The sequence below is a fragment of the Festucalex cinctus genome, chromosome 4 (assembly GCF_051991245.1).
Source record: "Festucalex cinctus isolate MCC-2025b chromosome 4, RoL_Fcin_1.0, whole genome shotgun sequence".
Taxonomy (NCBI): Eukaryota; Metazoa; Chordata; class Actinopteri; order Syngnathiformes; family Syngnathidae; genus Festucalex; species Festucalex cinctus.
The window spans coordinates 9,830,178-9,852,167 of NC_135414.1; the positions used below are offsets into that span (position 1 = coordinate 9,830,178).

Sequence of the window (21,990 nt, forward strand, 5' to 3'; positions counted from 1 at the left end):
TGAAGCGCAGAGCTTATAAGGGGCTGGCTGCACTGCTGGGATGGAGCCTGCTAGCCAACAGGAGGAGGAGGGGGCCTGCGGGGCTTCAATTGTGGTGGCTGTTAACACTCCCCGAAAACAAAGAATACCAGCTGTGGCCTACGTACTCACATGCTCAAGCACGATTCTTGTAAGGAAAAAAAAAAAAAAAAAAGAAAGCAAAAAAAAAGTTTGAGTAGTATTCAGCTCCTGTATATAAAAAAAAAAAAAACTTTTTAAAATGTATTTTAAAGTACAGACTCGTTGTTGTTGTTTTTTCTTCTTCTTCTTTTTTTTTTTTTACTCTCAATTCTATACAATAGTCATTGTATAACTTGCCTGAATGGGGAAAAAAGCTTCACTTTTATGTACTTGCATACTAGTGATAATGGGAAGAAAATAAAAATAACTGGAATAATTGCATGGTTGTTTGCATAGCTTTGCAAATCTTGCGAACAGACAAAAAAAAAGTTCAATGAGCTAATAATGAGGAAATGGATGGGTACACAATGTCAGTTTTTCTTCTGCCTTTTTAAGACCCACAGATTTCAAGCAATCGAGGTTTCACTTGCAGTTGATTTTACTGCTATTTCCTTTTTTACGTTCTGAGTGGAGGTTGAAAACATATATACAACATACTTTTTGTCAAAGCAAGAACAACACAGAGCAGTGATGTGAGTAAATGGAGAGAGTAAAAGTAAAATTTGTCAGAAAAATAAATACTCAATTACAGAACATACTCAACAAAGTGTTTGTATTTTGTTAGTGTGTAAAAATGAAAAGTCAGACAAATTGAGTAGATGGAATTGCATTGAAAATGTTGTTCTGAAGAAAGAGTATCAAAGGTTAGAATTAACGATTAATTCATAACAATTAATAGCAATTTGATTTACTGATTGAATCCTCACACATTTATCATTCAAGACTAGAACATTAACAAATGATAAAAATCCATCCATCCATCCATCCATCCATCCATCCATCCATCCATCCATCCATCCATCCATCCATCCATCCATCCATCCATCCATTTTCGTAACTTCTTAATCCTGACACATTTTTATTAATATTAGCAACAATACATCTTAATTCAATATATGCTTTATCATTAAAAATTAAGATTAGATTTGTTACAAATGTTGTGTTTGCATTTCTGCCCAGTAAAATGGAGACACTATCTGTACAGTTTAGTTATACTTTGACTTATCGCACCAAAACCATAAAACTTGATTAAAAACAAAACAAACAAAAAAACACTGCAATGCACCAGCTGTGCAAATCTCAGTGTGCTTTCTTTAATATAATGCTATCAACAAAAAAAAAAGAATAATAAAAGCACTCACTGTACTATTGCAATTGTATTGTCAAATTGTAAAGTTTCTAAACACTGATTTTTTTTGTTGATTTTGTGAAATTACTATTATTATTATTATTATTATTATTATTATTATTATTATTTGAATGTACGAATAGAAAAAGTTGTAACATTGTTTTTTTAAATGACAAACGAGTAATAACATAAAAATACTTTTAAAAGTAGATTTCTATCATTTTACTTTTATTTCGTGTAATTGTGTTGATGAACGAGGAAGACAGACACGCCCCCTCAGACTTCCTGCTGAGTAGTGCTGCAGCCCAAACAGCCGCCTGGCAGCCATGACGGGAGGTCAGAGACAAACAAACATGACTTGTCCTCAGACTGCCAGTTGACTCATCACTCAGCTGCAATGCTTCCATCATTTCCTCTTGGAAATTGTTTTAACAATTTGACATTCAAAACCACGGCGGCTGGCAAAAGTTTGTCAGAGGCGTTTATGCCCATGCACATGGTCAGTTTTAGTGCTCCACTGGCCTGGACGCACACATCCAGCACAGTTTTAATTACCAGTCAGTGCTTTGTAATGCAAATACTAATCATGAAAGGAACAAAACTTCCCATTAAAATTAATTATTGATTTTGTTTACGCAGATTAACTGTATGATTATGTTTTGCTACAGATACGCAAAACATGCTTAGTTGGCTTTTTACAAACGGGGAAAGACAATTTCCAATCTGTCATTTTCTAGTGAGCTAGTGCGAAATTGTCATAAAAAAATAAAAGCTCAAATACAGAAAAATACAGCAAGATGTTAGGAGCTGATTGGCTTCATCTTCATCCTCTATAGTAGTATCTTGGGTGGGAATAGTAACAAAACAATAAATTACATATTACCAGGGCCGGCGCTAGCCATTTTGGTGCCCTAAGCATAAATGTTTTGTGGTGCCCCCCCAAACACTCTGTCCGCACACCCCATCACCCCTCCCCTGGTAGAAATGAACTGATCTGAGTATTTGTCAGTTTTGCTTTATTAAACAAAATAACTTGTAAGTAGGGCTGGGTTTGAAATATCGATATATCTCTATCATATCGATACACCTTTTCATATCCCAATATCGATACATAAAACCATGTATCAATATATCGACCCCCCCCCATTTTTGTCAATTTATTTACACAGCCTGTGCTGTGGTTGGAATTTATTTAAATTATTATTTATTGTTTTTAACAGGCCATGTTAAATGAAACAGTTTAATGTAACTGCAATGGATTCAATTCCAAATGTAAATATTCATATTCTTAATAATGCATTAAATTAGAGCAAGAAGTTTCTACTCTTTGCAGCATTGGTACTTTTGACTGTCTAAAATATGTGCTGCATGAATTCCTCAACTGAATCGAAAATCGTTGTGAATCATGAATTGAATCGGGCCCTTGTGAATCGAATTAAATCGATTCTGGAAATCTGAATAGATACCCAGCCCTACTTGTAAGTGTCAATATTGAAGTTTTAAAAATGTTCACAAAAATAATTGATAAATAAGTCTTTCTAAAACTAACAATGACACCAAATACTCAAATAAATAAAGCTAAATGAATTAAAATAAAACTCAATGCCACTACTATTAACAAATAAACATCTGGAAATAAACAAAGTACAAGCAAGTTAGTAGAGGCCCTACAGAGGCACATGTCTCCATTTCTGGGCTGCAAAATCGGCTATCAGGTCATCATATGACAGCTTTTGTGCAATTTCCGCATTTATGTTAGGGTATGAAATGCTCCTTGAACATATTGAAGCATTGATCCTGTATTCAGAAATATAAGACAATATTCAGGGATTCTACAATGAAATATGGTTTTGAACCAACCATGGTACAAACATTTTCTAAATTGATTAGGATTATGGTATTGTGCAGGCCTATATTTAAAACACAGGTACATGAAAATTTTCATAATCTACCTTTTTAGAGAAGGACTGATAGGGCACTATGTAAAAATTCTGGACATAATGTTAAAACTATGAATATGAAATGAGGAAATCTACTTAGCCTTAAGATGATGATGATGATGATGATGATTATTATTATTATTATTATTTTCAAATTACACTTTCACCAGTACATGCCGCTCTTGGCCGTTCCATATGAAACAATATTGTCTCGTCACATTCCATTTACCCTATAATGAACGTGCTGGTCACAACCATTCCACTGCGGCGGTTTGGAGTGTTTTTGTTTTTTTGTTTTTTTTGCTATAACTGTGGTCATGTAAACGTAGCTGCTACAAAATAAACAAATTGTCATACCTGCAAGTGACGCACGAGCATCATCTAATTGTTTTTTCTTTTCCTCTTTTCCGCCCCAAATTCTTGATGCCTTTTTGATGACATGTCCAGATATCCAAGAATAAACTTCTGCCAAATTTGCGATTGAAGCATAAAGTGCACCCCACCCCCCTCCCCCTTTCCCTAGTAGTTTGCTCCGTTGGAGCAAAAGTGCACCCCGCAGCCCTCCCCCTTTCCCTAATAGGAACAAACTACTAGGGGAGGGGGGAACCAACGTAGACCAGCGATACCGCTCGTCGAGTAAATAATGCTACGTTATTTTTTGTATTTATTAACATGCTTTACAAGCTTTTATTTTAAATATTAGACACTAATATTATAATTACTAATATGATTATTTTTACGGGCTTGATTTGTTTTTTGGTGCCCCCTTAGGCAGTTGGTGCCCTACGCGCAGTGCGTGATAAGCGTATGCGGAGCGCCGTGTCTGCATATTACTAGTGTAGTTCCGATACCGTTTTTTGGCTCCCGATACCGATACCGATACCCAGCTTTGCAGTATCGGCTTATACCGATACCATACCGGTACCTAAGTTTTTTTTTTTTCTTCAACATGAAAAAGCTGTCCTGCCATTGGTTCAGAGCATTCAAGGGCGAATAGGATATCTTAGATCGGCATGCAGTGAACATGTCCCATATCAGTGAATGTCGTGCACGCGCAAGACACAAGATGCTGCATCCAAAATCGTATATTAGCTTTGGAATTAATGGTATCGGCATGTTACTTGTGAGTAGTCACCGATACCGATACCACTCTTTTAATGCGGTATCGGTGCCTCTGCCGATACCAGTATCGGTATCGGAACAACACTACACATTACACAGCAACAACTTAAGTACGTGACTTCAGTTTTCTGACTTCCACAGTTACATATTCATGTTGTGAAATAGTTCTGCACTGTGCAAGACTGTGAAACGCCAAATGAGCATTTATTCACTATGCTTGATATTTAGTCTAAGGTCCGTGTACCAGCCTGCTTTTTGATCTAAACAGTAAAACTATTCAACGGACTTGTCAAACGAGTAGTAGGCCTACACAGTTGTCAACTAGTGTGTAGTTTTGCCTCACTAATAATATGTACCGGTAGTTGTCCTACTAATATGTCCTATTAGTGAAGAAAATGATTGTACTCGTTCATAGAACTTCAGCTGAGCATCGAATAAATGCACAAATGGCTTCACCCATGTACTAGTAGGCTCCTTATTACCGTAGTAAGAAAATTCCACAAACTAGTAGAACAACTGTTACTAGGTAAGTTTTTCTACTACAGAATGACATTCCTGCATGGGTAGCACAAATTTGACAGACTAGTAGGACACCTATATATGTTACTATTGAGGCAAAACAGAACACAAGTTGACAATAGAGACCTAATAGTACAACTAGTGACATTATGTTTAATAATTTAGTGTTTAACAATAAGTTCAAAACACAAACACTTCACAGCAAAAGTTTGATACACAAAAAATTCACTTCAACTTTGCGTTGCTGGTAAGACAAAAACTGTGCAATAATTAACAACTGCATGCATACTAATAGTCCTGATAAGTGACATAATAAAAGTTTACTAGTTAATAATATTAACTAATAATACATATTATGTATTATTCACTAGTACTGGTAGCATACAAATGTCAACTACTGCACAGTTTTTCCTCCTTTTTCTACAGGTGAGGACAAAGGGCATACTACAGGGGTGTCAAACTCATATTAGCTCAGGGGCCGCATGAAGGAAAATATATTACTAAGTGGGCCGAATCTGTAAAATAATGGTATATAATAGGGATGCACGATATTGGAAAAACATGCGATATGCGATATACTTGCTGAACATAGCGATATTGATATTATTGCGATATTTAACATGTACCTAAAGAAATTACATTTTTATTACCGAATGAAAGAAAAACATTTTTCATGTGGCAAAATAAGCAACCTTAATGTAATCTTAGTTAATTAAGTGTAATTATGTCTTGATAATTTTCAACTATTGAATGGCCATGCACATTTTAGTTAGCATCTGACTGGTCAAATTCAGATAAAAAGCATAAAATTTCATATAAAACTTATTGCATGCCTTTGCGATATGCATATTGCAAGGGCCAATATAGCGATATCGATATTTTTTCGATATATTGTGCAGCCCTAGTATATAACTTAAAAACAATTGCCGTCAATTATACACAGATTTTTGTTATTTTTGGGCCATCCCTAAATTACGGAGCTTAACTGTAATCTATTGTTTAAAAAAATAACACAAAAGCAAGTGAAATGCGGCAACACTTTGCCTGTATGAGTTCCGCACGTGTTAAATCTACCTGTTTTGCAAATATATAGTTCCCAGAATGCATTGTGTGGCACAGTTAATGAATTTATAAGGACGTTAATCCTTGTCATATGTATTTGTGTTACCAGTAATTGAATGTGTCGTATTTAACACGTTTATGTTGGTCTACGATTAAAAAACAAACAAACTTTTTTTAAACAAACCATAACTTTAAGTTGTGTGTAAAATAATGACTCACAGGGTGATTACGTGTACAAGTTACAGTACTCATATGAGGACTGCTTGTGAAATTATAAATTTATATATTTGATTGCGGCTGGCTGATTAATTGGTCCGACATTACAATTTTGTTTTCACTTTATAAAGTCGTCTCACGGGCCGGATTGAACCCCTTTGCGGGCCTGATCCGGCCCGCGGGCCGTATGTTTGACACCCCTGGCATACTAGTATAGGCAAGAACCTTTAGGTGGATAGCAAGGACATTGCATAAATGTCCTAACGGCTTCCATCCAAGCCATATTTAGCCTTCAGTTTACTGACTTCCTCATATTTTTGTTGTAAAGAACTTGTTGAAATGTGCACTTGTGCAGAATTGGAAAGGAGCGGGTGTGAAAGAACATGTACAACATTTTTGTGCACACAAAGTTGAAAAGAATGGTGGATTCGGGGGTATAAATTCCTGGGCTGGGAAGTCTCAGTATCAGATTTACCGTGTATTTTGTTAACACATCTGACAGGCCGCCTGGTGTATATCACAAGGTTTCTCTGCAATGCCCACTGTGCTTGTTTAACTTACTCCTAAAATTCATACTCGAATGAAAATGATGCCCAAGCGGGTTGTTTTCTCTGTGATTTTTGTTGAAACTAATTGAAAGTGATGGGGAAAATCTCATCTGACAGTCAGAGAGCTTTTTTTTCGGTGACTGTCTACTCATATATTCTCTTTATATATTACATAACAGAATGTTGGCAGCTTTTGCAGTAGGTTGGAATCAATTTTGCTATATGCATTTCATGGACATATACTGTAGGAGGATAACATATTATGACCTAAGATGGTGGAGACCACATTCTTTTGGGTAACATAAAACAAATGGTGGCCTCTCAAACAAGTTATCCAATATATACAGTATAACAGTATTTTGTGACTAATACAAAATCTCACAAAAAGGAGAACACGCCATACATTTTTGTAAGTGAAATGTCCAAATTGTGACGAAAGTGTCAACATTTTCTCAAGAGACTTTTCTTTGTGCACTTGGACAAGTTCCGTCAGCAAACTAACAGTCCCCAAACTGTTCCAATAAATGTGCAAGTAGTATGCCAAAAGTTTGGATAAGATGAATGAGAATCTAAGTGGTCTGTGTAGTTAAGATAAATTGTGTAAATATGCAAATGAAATTATGTGAAATTAGTTAAATACAGTAAAACTGCAATATCAAAACAATATTAAAACTGCCACAATATATCGTTGTCATCATGTAACGATGTTAAAAGCAGCACATCTGTTAAAAAAAAAAAGGGCAGGATAATTTCCATTTGTGCAGCTGTAGCACCCTCTGGTGGCTATTCTTTCAGTGAAGTTTAATTTTCACAGGATATGTTTTGGCCCTTCTATGTTTAAAATCCACTCTAATGGTAAGAAGGAGCACGTAAAATGCTTAAGAACCGAGTCAATATGTGGAGGAACTACATCCCTACTAACGTACATGGATCTTAAGCTACTGTTACTAGTGAAGCAAAACTAGTAACTAATATCCAGAAAGTGGCACTAATATCGTAGAATGTTTTATTCTACGTGCACTTAATTGACTTAGTAGTGATGATAAAGAGCGTACTAGTGCATGGACCTTAAACTGACCAGCAGGCATTCTAAGGACTTAGAAAATTGTGAATATTTCTGAGGTTGAGAAACCTATTTGGAGGTAGTCAGCATTCTCGCTGCTGCTTGTCATCTCTTTCATTTGACGCAGTCTGGACTTTGAGCGCAGGATGTGAAGAGCATCTGTTTGTGTGCTGACTGACGACAAAGGCTCGAGGTCTTCGTGAGCGGGCGCACCGGCGCTCTGATGAAGCGCTTTCCCAAAGATTCCACAACACCGTGCTACAATATCGCGTTACCATGGAAACCTGATCGGGTTGGGCCATTTGGGAAGTGACAGCAGATGATGGGGAGTACAATCAGCACATTTCAATCTTGCATCCTCTTTTTATTCTCGAGCTTTGTAGTGATGACAAAGAAAACAGAAAGTCAAAGTTCTTGACATACAACTGTTAGACTTCAAAAGTACAGTGGTGGTAACTCAATTTGCTCTGATAGCAAATCAATTTTTCATTGAAATGGCCTTTGCAGTCCTGAAAAAAAGCATATTAAAAATCTTTTATGCACACAAATAGTAAAATGTAAATATAGAAAGATATTAAAAGAGAACGTAAGAAAGTTGTGAAACGTCTGTATTATACTGCCCCCAAGAGGCCAAAGTGTGCACACCAGAAGGAACAGCACAATGTCCATAGAATCGATGTTAAAGATTATTTGATTTATGTCCACGCATGTTTTTCCAAAGTCCAATATCAGAGAATATTGACGTTTTTGGGGAGAAACTGGAACGGATTAGTGGCATTTCCATTCATTTCAATAGGGAAATACAATTTGAGAAGTGTTTTTAGTTATGAGTGTGGGCACAAAACAGATTAAACTCGTATCTTATGGCACCACTGTTGTGTGTTTTTTTTTTTTTCTTGTGGTCATGTCTGGTCATGTAAACCATGCAACCATGCAGGTCCTTCTTTTATTTGGAACATTTTATAGTGTTGGACCAGAAAAGGTGTCCTACTGACAGCTCATTCTTCAAAACAAGAATACGTCCAATTTGGGCTGTAATTTGTGTGAGATCACACTAAGGATATGGACAACTTGTAAGCATGACCTTATTGATGAAAAACATGTGTTAGTTGGTTTTGTTGTACCGCAGGGAGCAAAAGGGCTTTGAAAAAAAAAAGAAAAAAAACAAAAAACATGTTCCATTCTATGCCCTGTGCTGGTTGTTTAACCTTTGCTTGGCACACACTGACCACAGCTGGACCACAGAGTAAATGAAACCAATGTAGACAGAAGGAACTATCACATTCTTTTGGGATGTATTCACTGTATTTGGAATCGTTTTAATGCTCCCATTGTAACTCCTGCAAAATGAGAAAATGTCTGTGTTTTTCATGTCATGTAGTTACTGCTGGGTCAAAAGTAACCCAAATTGGGGGAAATAACCACCCAGCCAATAGTTTAACCAAAGCATTTAATTTCATCTAACAAAAGTCCTGTAGCTTAATGTTACCATATAATGTAAAACACCATAGCCTGGCTACGAAGCATAGCTGGAACGGTAACTATAAACATTCAAACTGCTACTTTAGCACAAACAGACTAGCAATACATACAAACAGAGCGTACAACTACTACTGTCTGGGAAAACAATACAAGTGTTAGGGACCTTCTTAGCATTTTCTTCTTGATGTTCACTATTAAGTATCTATATTCAAATTCACACATGGACACAAAAATCAGGTTGGAAGATGGTCTCCTAGTGCCCACTTCACAGCAGTGATCTGTGACCCCTTTGGCCAACTTACATCATCCACCTGTGGAGGTCTGCCTGTAATTCATTATAAATGTATTTTGCACTAAAATGTACTTAAAAAAATGCCACTACACTGTCAATTCAAACCAAAATTGTGATCAATGAGAAAAAAAAGCCAATTCTCAGACAAAACAATGCACCTTTGTTTCTGAAGCTGCAACTATTTTTTTTTCTTTACATCTGTCCTGCATTTGTTTTGCAAACTCACTTTCCAGGTAGTGCGGGAAATATCATTAACTGACGACATCCTGTCACCGTTAGTCAAACGTCGCTATTACTCACTTGATCCTGTCTAGACGACATGAGCATGTCAACATACCTGTGCAGGGGGTGGAGAGGACAGGAAGGTGTACCTGTCTCATCTCAGGTGAAGTCAGTCTTATTTTGGGAATTGAACACATTGACTCATTGACTTTTGGAACAGGGTGAAAACTGTCTTTCTCGTTCTTTCTTCCTGACTGTGGAAAGGTCTTAACTCCTTCAAGAGCCAGAGATGGTTTCAGTGGACATGGCATATTTGTGTTTCTGAAGCAATAAAACGCATAATTTGGATGAATTCAACACTTCTGGTTCATGATTGGAGCTTACATAACCAATCACAATCGCAAATTGATTTGCATGATGTTCATGTTAAAAAATGTTACATGTAAGCTTATAATTTTACAACACGTTACAGCCATATTATCCTGGCGTCCACTCTAACAACTCAAAACATTTCCATGTTGTTCTTAATAGGGTTGTGCTAAAAAAAATTGATACGGCAATACATCATTGTGGGCCTTATTACAATACACGTATCGATACACAGGCATCAGAATCTATATATCTATCTATCTATATATATATATATATATATATATATATATATATATATATATATATATATATATATATATATATATATATATATATATATATATATATATATATATATATTATTCTTTAAAAAAAAAAAATTGTACGTGTGAAGTGTTTTAAAAATAGCCTACCAATGATTAGATACTGTGTCTTGCTAAGAAAAATTAAAACAGAGGAAGAATATCAACATTTATTTACTTATAAACTTAACATGGTACATGGTTCTAAATGTACCATTTTTTTCTACATTTTGTTTAAAAACAAAATCGAATGTATTACATGAAAAAGTGGTTATTATTTCCCCAAATATTTCAAATAAGCACATTTTACAGCAATTATTGTAATACTTTGATATTTGTACTCATATCGGCCCATTCCTATTTATAAAGCTCCCCGGTGTGTCTGTGAAAGCTGCTCCTTGCTCTGCATTGCGTGTGCATTTAGACCAAGCAAACCAGTTTTTGCTAACAGAAACATTTTTGCCATCCAGCATAATAAACATATCATTTAGGTATACATATGACTGTTATAATAAAAATGCAAGTAAATGAATGTAAAATATTGGGATATGTATCGCCTTGAAGATCATATGTATCGTATCGTGACCCTGTATCGTGATACGTATCGTATCGTGAGGTTGTTGGCAATACCCAGCCCTAGTTCATATGTGGGGGGGGAAAAAAGAAAAGAAAAAAAAAAGAAGAAAAAAAAAAAAAAAAAAAAAGAGTCAAAATCAGCAAAAATAAATCAATTTTGACCAGCTGAAAAAATTTGGGTCTGAAGGGGCTCCAGGGGTCAAATAAAAGCAGATAAAGGTACTCTACGACTGTCTGTAAGCAGCTTCTTTGACAAACACACCGTCGGAAAGCTGCACGAATGTACGAAAACACATGCAGACACCTCAGCAAACAGTCTGTGGCCGGTGTTTGTCCCCGAACATTTCCGTGTTGCAAGGCGCTTGTAAATGAAGCCTGAATTGTCCAAACACACCACTTCTTCATTTTGCAGACACACTTGTGTCAGTGTTCTGTTTTAACACCACTGCTCCATAGCACTTTGCTGGGCAGGCCTGAATCACAGGGTGTGGAGTGATGATGGATGAAGAGAGGGTGCGTTGAGTGAAGCATGGGTCACAGTTCGCACCCACACATTGATTTACCGGTGGCTAGCCGGAGGAGTGGAATGGAACTGCTTCGGTTTTGGTAGGGAGGTGACGATGTGGGCACTGCAAGTGTGCAAAGGCCTTATCATCAACCGCCAGTGCTGACGCAGTGATATAGTGCTATCAACATAGACTACTCTTAAAGAAAAAATTTTTGGGGGGATATTAGGCTTTTTGGTGAAATTTCAGCATGAAATGAAAATGCAGTATACAGGTGAACTTAATTTGACCTTCTCTAAATGTCAACTGTTGAATGTTTTAGTAGTTTGTGCACAACTTGCTGTTCTCTAACAGAGAGCAAAATGGCAAAATTCACAACAGAATCAATATTTCTAAGGAAGTCTTCTCAGTTGGAATTTACAAAATCTGCTCAAGGAGAAATAGAGTTTTTTGTCAGAATAAAATTGTCTTTTTGGGGAATGTTTTCATAAAATATAACATACACAAAATCTTGTCAAAAACATCTTTATATCGGAGTAAAAAAAAATATCTGGGGTGCAAGGTAATCTCCAATTGCCCACATTACATGCACAGCTGACTACATCATCCACAATGGGAGATCTTGTAGTTTACCTTTATAAACGCACTTTGCGTGCACCAATCTCATGCACGGATCCCAGCAAATAAAATTCTGCTTCTGTACTGTCAAACAGTGTGTGTACTTACGGCAGCCTGATTTTAATACCTGCGATTGACTGGCAACCAGTCCAGGGTGTACCCAGCCTACTGCCCAGAGCCAGCTGAGATAGGCTCCAGCACCCCCCGCGATCCTTGTGAGGAATAAGCGGTCAAGAAAATGGATGGATGGATGGATGGATGGATGGATGGATGGATGGTTGGATGGATGGATGGATGGATGGATGATTTTAATACGAGTGAGGGGAGCCGCTTCGATTTGCTGGGAGTCGGCTGCGTTCCATCCAACTATCCGATCTGCGCTAGTCAAGCAAAATATCAAAAGAAAGAAAACTCCACCCATGTGCACAGCTACACTGTGCTTTACATAGGCATGAGTATTGATTCTAATTTACACAAATGATCAATTTTGATGCAAAAAAGTTTGATTTTTCTTCAGACCCGATTCAATTCACTTCAGTTCAGTCTAATACTGGTTAATTATGGAACATCAATTCTTCTAAATAAAAACTCCACAAACATTAAATTCTAAATTAAATTTTGCACAGGCAGTAACAAGTTAAATGATTTAGTTTATTAATGAAAGTAACACGTGTTATAATCACTTAAATGTTGCACAAATATTGCCATCAGCAAGGATAGGATAAAAATATTTTCATAATTCTAGTTCAATAATTTCTAAATATAAATTTAAAACATTCTGGTTTGTCTTAAAGTTCAATAAGTCAGCTCTTTCATAAATGTAAGAATAGTCTTTTAAATTCATGTGAACAGTAAATTTCAAGAAAACAGTAAGATACCCTTCCCCCAAAAATGGCCTTTAAAATTCTATTTTCTTATGAATCTATGGAAAAAAGATATTGAAATAGTTGATTCATGGATTTATGAATCGATATCAGGCTCAAAAAGGAAAATCGTTTGATATCGATTAGTCGATTTTTTTAAACCCACACCTAGCTTTACGCTAGACTTGCAACTGAACACGAAAATAGGGTCTGTGTTGTTAATTTTGACAATCAGTTCCTAGTTAGAGGGGCAAAAAGTATTGAATCATTGAACAGTTGGACATTCAAAAGTTTAGAAACGGTCAAATTAGGCTGGCCTGTAAAGGTAGTCGTGCTGCATTTGAGGTTCATGCTCAAATTTCCCGCAAAAGCTCCCTTTTTGTGAGCACATTCCAAACGAAGCATGTCCTAATTTGCATTTCCCAATATTCAAATTATCTTAATAGTAATTCAGGTTATAAGTGAACATATCCGTGAATTCATGTTCATAAAGAGTAACTTAAGAGGAAATGTTCACTCAAGAGAAAACAGTTTGAAATCATGAGAAGTTGGACAAGCTTATGAAGCTTTCCCACAAATTAAGACTTCCTAACTTAATGTTCTATGAGGCATTTTTACGACTGTGTTGTGAAATAACTTGTGAATCATCCTGACAACGCTCTGTGATTGTTATGCTAAATGGACATGCTTTCACCCATTGGCTGTGTACAGTAGTGAGGTTTGTCAAGCATGGAAACAAATCATGTTTTGGCCCAATGCGGTGCCGTTACATCCCGGCAGGCTCATCAAAAACAACTTCACATGGGTGAGATTATCATCACCCTCTCACCAAGCCCTGTGTTTCCCTCCACTACCTTTTTTGGTCTCACTTTTCTCCTCTATTTTTGGCTTCATTTCAGACTAAGCACAGTCTTGTTTTCTAAAGGAAATGCCAGAATGTTCTAATCTACAAGAAGCCAAATACAACAGATTCAGCCAGGGATGTCCAAACTACAGCCTGGGGCCATTTGCGGCCCCATCTTCCACTTTTTAGTAGCCCACTGCTCACTGCAGTGACAGCTCAAAAATCCTAAATTAAAGGTAAAGCATGTCAAAGGGGTTAAATGTCAAAGCCTTTAAAGGAAAATGTTTGGACACCCCCGGTTTAAGCCTACTGAAACATGACTTAGCAGTTTTTAGATCTTGTTTGTTTACACAGATGCATAGTTACTGCCAGACTCATTAGATCAGAGCTTTAACAATCACGCTCAGGTTGGTCGTGACTCACATGTGTGGCAATGCAGTTTTTAAAAAAAGCATTATGCACAATGTGAGACAATGATTCATAGCGTGCGGACCGCTGACATGATTGCATTACAGTATTTCCCAGCAGAATGCTATTGAGCATGGAGAAAACATTAGGAATGTGCAAAACGGAGAGTGAAGTTACAAGTCAAATGAAGTACGCAGTCTTGGAAAGGATCGAAAAATGATCTGGCACCAGAGGAGCAGTAGCTGGGTGTGTGCGACCTTGTACATCATTACTCAGTTGTTCCCGTAAGTGTCCGATCCGTGCTGCCTTTACGAGAAATTTCAAGAATCCAGTTGACAACATTGCTAGAAAATTCACAAAGGAGCTTCTTGAGCCCAACTCAGTCAGACCTACGTACAAAGCTATATGACCACTGACTCACATGCAGCGTCAGCCACACTGCAAACTATCAATGGAGGATCACTTGTTGATGGTCCCATGGAACATGCATGACACACAGTCGGATGAAAAAGTTTGAGCACCCCTAATCATTTTCAAGATTTTCCTTTATAAATCATTGGTTGTTCAGATCAGCAATTTTAGTTAAATATAGCATATAGCAGACAAACAGTGATATTTGAGAAGTGAAATGAAGTTTATAGGATTTACAGAAAGTGTGCAATAATTACTTAAAAGTAGGCAAGTGCATAAATTTGAGCACCCCAACAGAAAAATGACATCAATATTTAGTAGATCCTCCTTTTGCAGAAATAACAGCCTCAAAACGCTTCCAATGAGGGTCTGAATTGTGGTTAAAGGTATTTTTGACCATTCTTCTTTACAAAACATCTCCAGTTCAGTCAGGTTTGATAATTTGCTTTGATGGACAGTCCGCTTTAAATCACACCACAGATTTTCTATAATATTCAGGTCTGGTGACTGAGATGGCCATTCCAGAACGTTGTACTTGTTCCTCTGCCTAAGTAGAATTTGAGCAGTGTTTAGGGTCGTTGTCTTGTTGAAGTATCCAGCCCTGGCACAACTTCAACTTTGTAACTGATTCTTGAACATTGTTCGTAAGTATCTGCTGATACTGACTGGAGTCCATGTGACCTTCAACTTGAACAAGATTGCCAGTCCCTATACTGGCCACACAGCCCCACAGCATGATGGAACCACCACCAAATTTTACTGCAGCAACAGATCATGTTGTAGGTCTTTGGAGCTGGTCTGTGGGTTGAGTTTGACTGTTCTCACCATCCTTCGCCTCTGTTTATCTGAGCTTTTTCTTGGCCTGCCACTCCAGGCCTTAACTAGAACTGTGCCTGTGGTCTTCCATTTCCTGGCTGTTTCTCACAGTGGAAACTGACAGCTGAAATCTCTGAGCTGGCTTTGTGTATCCTTCCCCTAAACCATGATGTTGAACAATCTTTGTTTTCAGGTCATTTGACAGTTGCTTTGAGGCTCCCACATTGCCACTCTTCAGAGAAGATGCAACGACGAAAACAACTTGCAACTGGCCACCTTAAATATCTCATGATTGGCTTCACCTGTGTATGTAGGTCAAGGGTCAATGAGCTTACCAAACACATTTTGTGTTCCAATAATTAGTGCTAAAGGTATTCAAATCAAATTTATGCACCTGCCTACTTTTGTTTTTGTTGAAATAATTATTGCCCACTTTCTGTAAATCTTATAAACTTCATTTCATTTCTCAAATATCATTGTGTTTGTCTGCTATATGATATATTTAACTGAAATTGTTGATCCGAACAACTAATGATTTATAAAGGAAAACCTTGAAAATGATCTGGGGTGCCCAAACTTTTTCATACGACTGTACACCATCTTTAAAACTCCCAGCACAATTTGAATGTAACCTCACTGTATTTAAAATATCCATTTTAATGCTTGCGACCTTGAATGAACCCTGACGAGAAATCAACATTTTACACGTTCACAAACACTCGCAAATGTTCGCCCCCTCAGTGGGATACTGGTTTCATGCGTCTTTGTTCAGTTTCCTCCATGTTGCTGCTGTCCTAGTTTTTCTTATTCCGTCAATAAGAGTCCAACTGTCACGGTTGACGTGTGGTGGAAGACCCAATTGTAGAGAGGCAGGAGATTCTCGACAGGGATGCACGGAGTAATGAACACAATTTATTAACAAAAACACTACCAGGGGTACTCGGTAAAACTGTAAATACGAAAGACAACAAAATTCTGAAAACACCAAAACTCAAAGTAACAACAAAACACAAGGGAGGTGACAACAACAATGATCCAAAGAAGACTGAAAGAAACCAGGAAACTAAATACAAGTCAACTGACAAGACAACAACAGACATTTGTTTGTTTGTTTGCTTGTACATATTAACATATAAACATAAAGTATCAGATAAAAAAATTAAAAGAAAGAAGAAACTTACGCAATCATTAGTGATAGTTTACATGTTCAAAGAGAGTAGGAAGAATTGGACAAGACACAAGTAGCTGGGGGTGATGATTGGACAAGTGGACAAATGACACAAGTGAACAGGTTGACAAGCACAGGTGCAAACAAACGAGCAAGATGGGACAAACCCAAAACGAGGAACAAACCTACAGGCATGATATCCACAAATCATAACACCAACATCTGAATAAAACAATCATGTTGGGGGTTAAAAAAAAAAAAAAAGTAACAAGCCTATTTTCAACAAAGGGTACAAAGACGCCTGTTAGGTCTTCACCCGGCTAGCTGACAAGTGTGAGGCAACAGTTAGTGTGAAGTGTACATACAGTTTAAAAAATAAAAAATAAAAAAAATAAAAAAATAAAAAAAAAATGGCTAACCTAAAATGCACACACATATCAGGTTGAACTGTACTTGAACTAAACACTGAAGCAATTAAAAAAATAAATAAAAATGAAAGAAAAGAAAAAAGTGTTGCAAGTATGAGAGAGAATATTACAAGGCCGCTTCTGTCAAAATTTGATGGATGACATTCTTAATTAGATTAGGGGGGTCATGTATTGGTCATGACCCCTCCCTAATGAAGATTAATGACCCTTTAATGACTTCCAGATGTCATATAATGAGGGTTAATGACCCTTAATGACTTCCTGATGTCATTTAATGAGGGTTAATGACCCTTAATGACTTCCTGATGTCATTTAATGAAGATTAATGACCCCTAATGACTTCCTGATGTCATTTAATGAAGATTAATGACCCTTAATGACTTCCTGATGTCATTTAATGAAGATTAATGACCCTTTAATGACTTCCAGATGTCATATAATGAGGGTTAATGACCTTTAATGACTTCCAGATGTCATTTAATGAGGGGTAATGACCTTTAATGACTTCCGGATGTCGTTTAATGAGGATGAATGACCTTTAATGACTTCCGGATGTCGTATAATGAAGATGAATGACCTTTAATGACTTCCGGATGTCGTTTAATGAAGATGAATGACCTTTAATGACTTCCAGGTGTGATATAATGAAGATGAATGACCCTTAATGACTTCCTGATGTCATTTAATGAAGATTAATGACCCCTTAATGAAGATGGATGATGTGTAGGTGGTGTTCCTACCTGTTTTTGCAGATATCATGGCTGACCCGGGTTCAAATGCTAATTGTTTGGTTAACTTCCGGATCCGGTGCACGCCCCCCTAGATTGAGTGAATAATGAATAATATTGAGATTGAATGACGTGATCGGAGGGAGTGGTTTAGTATGGGTAAAACCGCCGGGGGAAAAGTACTAGCCATTTCTATTATGGTGAAGGGGGAAAAGTAATATGAGGCCTTCGCAATGCCACACTCACTTCTCTGAAAAATTCTCAAGAGGTATCGGCTCTGAGCTTCCAAGATGAATCCAGGTAACTCTTGATATTATCTATATATGTATATATACTCATACAAATGTGGCACTTATATTCACTTCTATTAATGTTTTTGCTATGAAATAAAAAACCCCTACATCTTAATGAAGCTTCTGGAAAAGCAAGCATCTTAGTGAGTGATTTATTTATTTAATGGAATGATGCATGCCTTTATTTTTATACTTATAGCGTTTATTTTATTTTTAAGTTATGAGAGATTTTGGAATAAGTCTGTATCAATATGTATTTTTGTTTTACATTTATTTTTATTTTATAGAGTTAGGAGAGTTTTTTTTATTTTATTTATTTTTTGAATGAGTGAATGAGTTCGTATTTTCTTATTTTAAATTTGAATTTTTACAGAATTAGAAGCGTTGTTGGATGAAATTCAACTGTATTATTATTCAGCGTCACAAGATGGCGATGTTGTGCCAGGAATCCGGCGTAAGTATTTCTTATTTTGAAACGTTTAGAGCTTTTTCTTGCTTTAAAATTAACTGTTAGTAATGGATATTTACAGAATTGAATGAGGATGTGAACGAGAGGATTAGACAGCCGGAGATTTTCGTAATTACGAGTGATGAGGAAGAATTGGATGACGAATTACCTGCAGGAGTGAACGGTAAATTTCCTTTTTTTAAATAAAATAAAACCTATGTATTACTATTTTTTAAATGAACCGGTAATGTTGTATGATTATAGGTGGTGATATACTGAGCGAGACGGTCCCAGAGACTGCTCAACCTGAGGTCATAATAATATCTGACGAAGAAGAAGAAGGAGAAGAAGAAGAAGAGATATTAAGGCGTGAAAACGTGAGGGCCGAAGAGGAAGGTGAATTCGTCGGGTTTCCACCGATTGAAAGCGAATCTGAAATGGAAAACTCTGAGGGGGGTGACATGGATTTAGATAATGTAGGTCAAGGTTTGGCTGAAATTGTAAATGCCTTAAACGATGAGATCTCTATGCAAATCGAGCCTTTTCAAATGCCTGATGAAATCGTCGACGATGATGGCGATCCATTTGTGGCTATAAGACACGTTGAGGATTTTATTGATTTCTTTAATCCTTTAGAGAGGGCTCTTGCACGTCTTAACCAGTCATCTTCAAACGGCGAAGCCGTTGAGGACATACTTGAACCAGACATACATAGAAATGACCAACAGCAATCCTCTGTATCATTTTCACAACATTCCCAGCCACACCCACACAATCAAACGCAACATGCAGAAGGTAGCAGCAGTACACATTGCCAGCAGACACTTGTGTCAAATACACAAAACTTTCAATACCAACCATACACGCACAATCAAACGCAACAGACAGAAGCTGGTGGTAGTAGTACACCAGCTAGACAAGACCTCCAACAACAGTCTCGGGTACATCGACACATTCAAGCAGAACATCCCCCAGCACCAACCCCCAGTACACAATCCACCTTGCAACAATCTTCAGACACAAACAGACAGGTGGGGGGACAAGTTAGGCGTCCGAATTTTAACAACTTGGAGATAAGACGACGTCTAAATACAACGAGACCCGAAGACCCCCTTGATTTTGCAGCCTTCTACACAAACATTGGCAATAATTTGAATGAAGCTGTGCAGGAGGTAATCAGATCGACTAGTCGCGGTGATATAGTCCAAGCAGAAATAGTGGGTGAAAATGTGAGGGAGCACTGTTACCTAGATGCTGTTAATGACCCGAATGACGTAACTGACGCAGTCCATAATTTGCTAGATCGCATCGCACAATCTAATACAGAGGTACTGGCCGACAATAGTCTAGAACTTGTTGTACAGATTGTATTTGATGTTAATGGCGGAGGAGGTGCCAAACGCAAACTAATTTTGACTACAAATGATGAAATGGTTCAAAAGAAGAAGAGATGTTTGTACATAACGTATGACAAAAATGATAAATTATGCTTTGCTAGATCGTTAGCATACCTGCTTGACGGATCGTTGACTGTTGATCAGGCTACACAGAGGGCTCGTTATTTACAGCAAAGCGTGGGGTTGACTTGTGAGAATGCCGTTAGTCTGAGGGACGTACACAAATTTGAAACGCTTGTGAAACGCAAAATCGTTATAGCTTATAGAGCGGATTGCGAACGCCCCCTGTCTTTTTTTGAGACGCAATACCCCAAATCAGAGGACTCAGTGTTCTTACTGCTATTAGACGGACACTATTATGGAATAAAATCGGTTAAGGAGTTCATAGGGAAATCCTACTTTTGCAGTCATTGTTACAAAGGGCATAAAAACCAAGAACAACATAGTTGTGAGGGGCATTGTCACATCTGTCTCGACCCTACCTGCAAACAACAACCGTTCAAAGCCATTCATTGTAACGATTGTAACAAAATATGTCAGAACGAGAGTTGCTTCGTTAAACACAAAGAACGCAGACAGACCTCAAAATCCGAGACTAGCAACTGTGAGAAATACAAAAAATGTAGCGAATGCAGTGTGGAATATTACGTCAAATCACAGGGGGAGAATGTTAAACATAAATGCCCTCAAGCCAAATGCACAGTATGTGGAGAGGTTCTACCTAAGGGCGGTGATGAGGCGAGAGGAAACCCTCATCTGTGTTACATGCAGCCTCTAAAACCGGAAGCGCCTTGTAAACAAATAATTTACTACGATTTTGAAACATTCGTAGGTGCTGACGGTAAACACAAACCCTACCTAGTGTGTACCAAATCGACAAAGGGGGTGGAAAAACATTGGTTGGGTCTTGATTGCGTCGAACAATTTCTTGATTATGTCAGGAACCCTCGTTTTGAACAGTCTAAACTAATCGCTCACAACGCCAAAGGTTTTGACGCTTACATCATTCTAAACAAAATGGTAGACATGGGGGTTAATGTCAGCGTCATTATGCAAGGGAGCAAAGTCATTTGTTTCTCAGATACGGACTACAAACTGGGGTACATCGACTCCTTGTCCTTCCTCACGATGCCCCTCAGCTCCTTGCCTAAAGCTCTAGGTTTCATCGATCAAACTAAAGGGTATTTCCCCCATGGCTTTAGCTCTCTAGACCATTTAAATTACATCGGTCCCTACCCTGATCCAAAATATTATGGGGTAGAGCGTATGACGACGGTCCATCGTACAAAGTTTTTTGAATGGTACGAGGTAGCGTGTAAGGGAACCTTCAATTTTGCTCAGGAAGCTCTAATGTACTGCAGAAATGATGTGAATATTTTGGCGACAGCTTGTGAGAAATTTAGAGAGGAGTTTCTTAATGCGACTGGTACAGACCCGTTCAATTCTGTAACTATCGCCTCCTCCTGCATGAAGGTGTTCCGGAACAATTTCCTAACACCTAAAACATTGGCTATTACGCCGACCGATAATTACATACAACAATCCAAATCATTCTCACGCGATTCGATCCAATACCTAATGTGGGTGGCGCACAGCCAAAAAATACCTATTATTCACGCCTTAAACAAGGGGGAGGTCAAGATCGGGCAGTACTATGTAGACGGGTACACTTTGATAGACGGCGTAAAATATGTATGGGAATATCTCGGATGTTTCTATCACGGATGCCGTGAATGTTACGATCCTACTCAAAAGTGTCCTATGAGTAAACGACCGTTTCAAGAAAAGTTTGACAGGGTTAAAAAGAAAATACAGGATCTAAAAGTCAAGCACGGTGTACAGCTTGTGTTGATGTGGGAGCATGAGTGGCTGCGGTTAAAAAAGTCAAATCCGGATATAAGAGAGTTCTTGCGCAATTCAAAATTCCCTGAGCCTCTTATACCACGTAAAGCTCTTTTTGGAGGGAGAACGAATGCCTTCGTGTTACGTTATACGGCT

General features: G+C 37.6%; 1 protein-coding gene across 1 annotated transcript; it reads left to right on the forward strand.

Annotated features, from left to right (window-relative positions):
* The first annotated feature begins 17,780 nt into the window (after window positions 1–17,780).
* LOC144017118 (uncharacterized) lies at window positions 17,781–20,338 on the forward strand. Its single transcript, XM_077518380.1, has 5 exons — window positions 17,781–18,154; window positions 18,521–18,601; window positions 18,678–18,779; window positions 18,860–20,193; window positions 20,312–20,338. The coding sequence occupies exons 1-5, from the start codon at window positions 18,145–18,147 to the stop codon at window positions 20,336–20,338; spliced, it is 1,554 nt and encodes a 517-aa protein (XP_077374506.1). The 5' UTR covers window positions 17,781–18,144.
* Window positions 20,339–21,990: the final 1,652 nt, after the last annotated feature.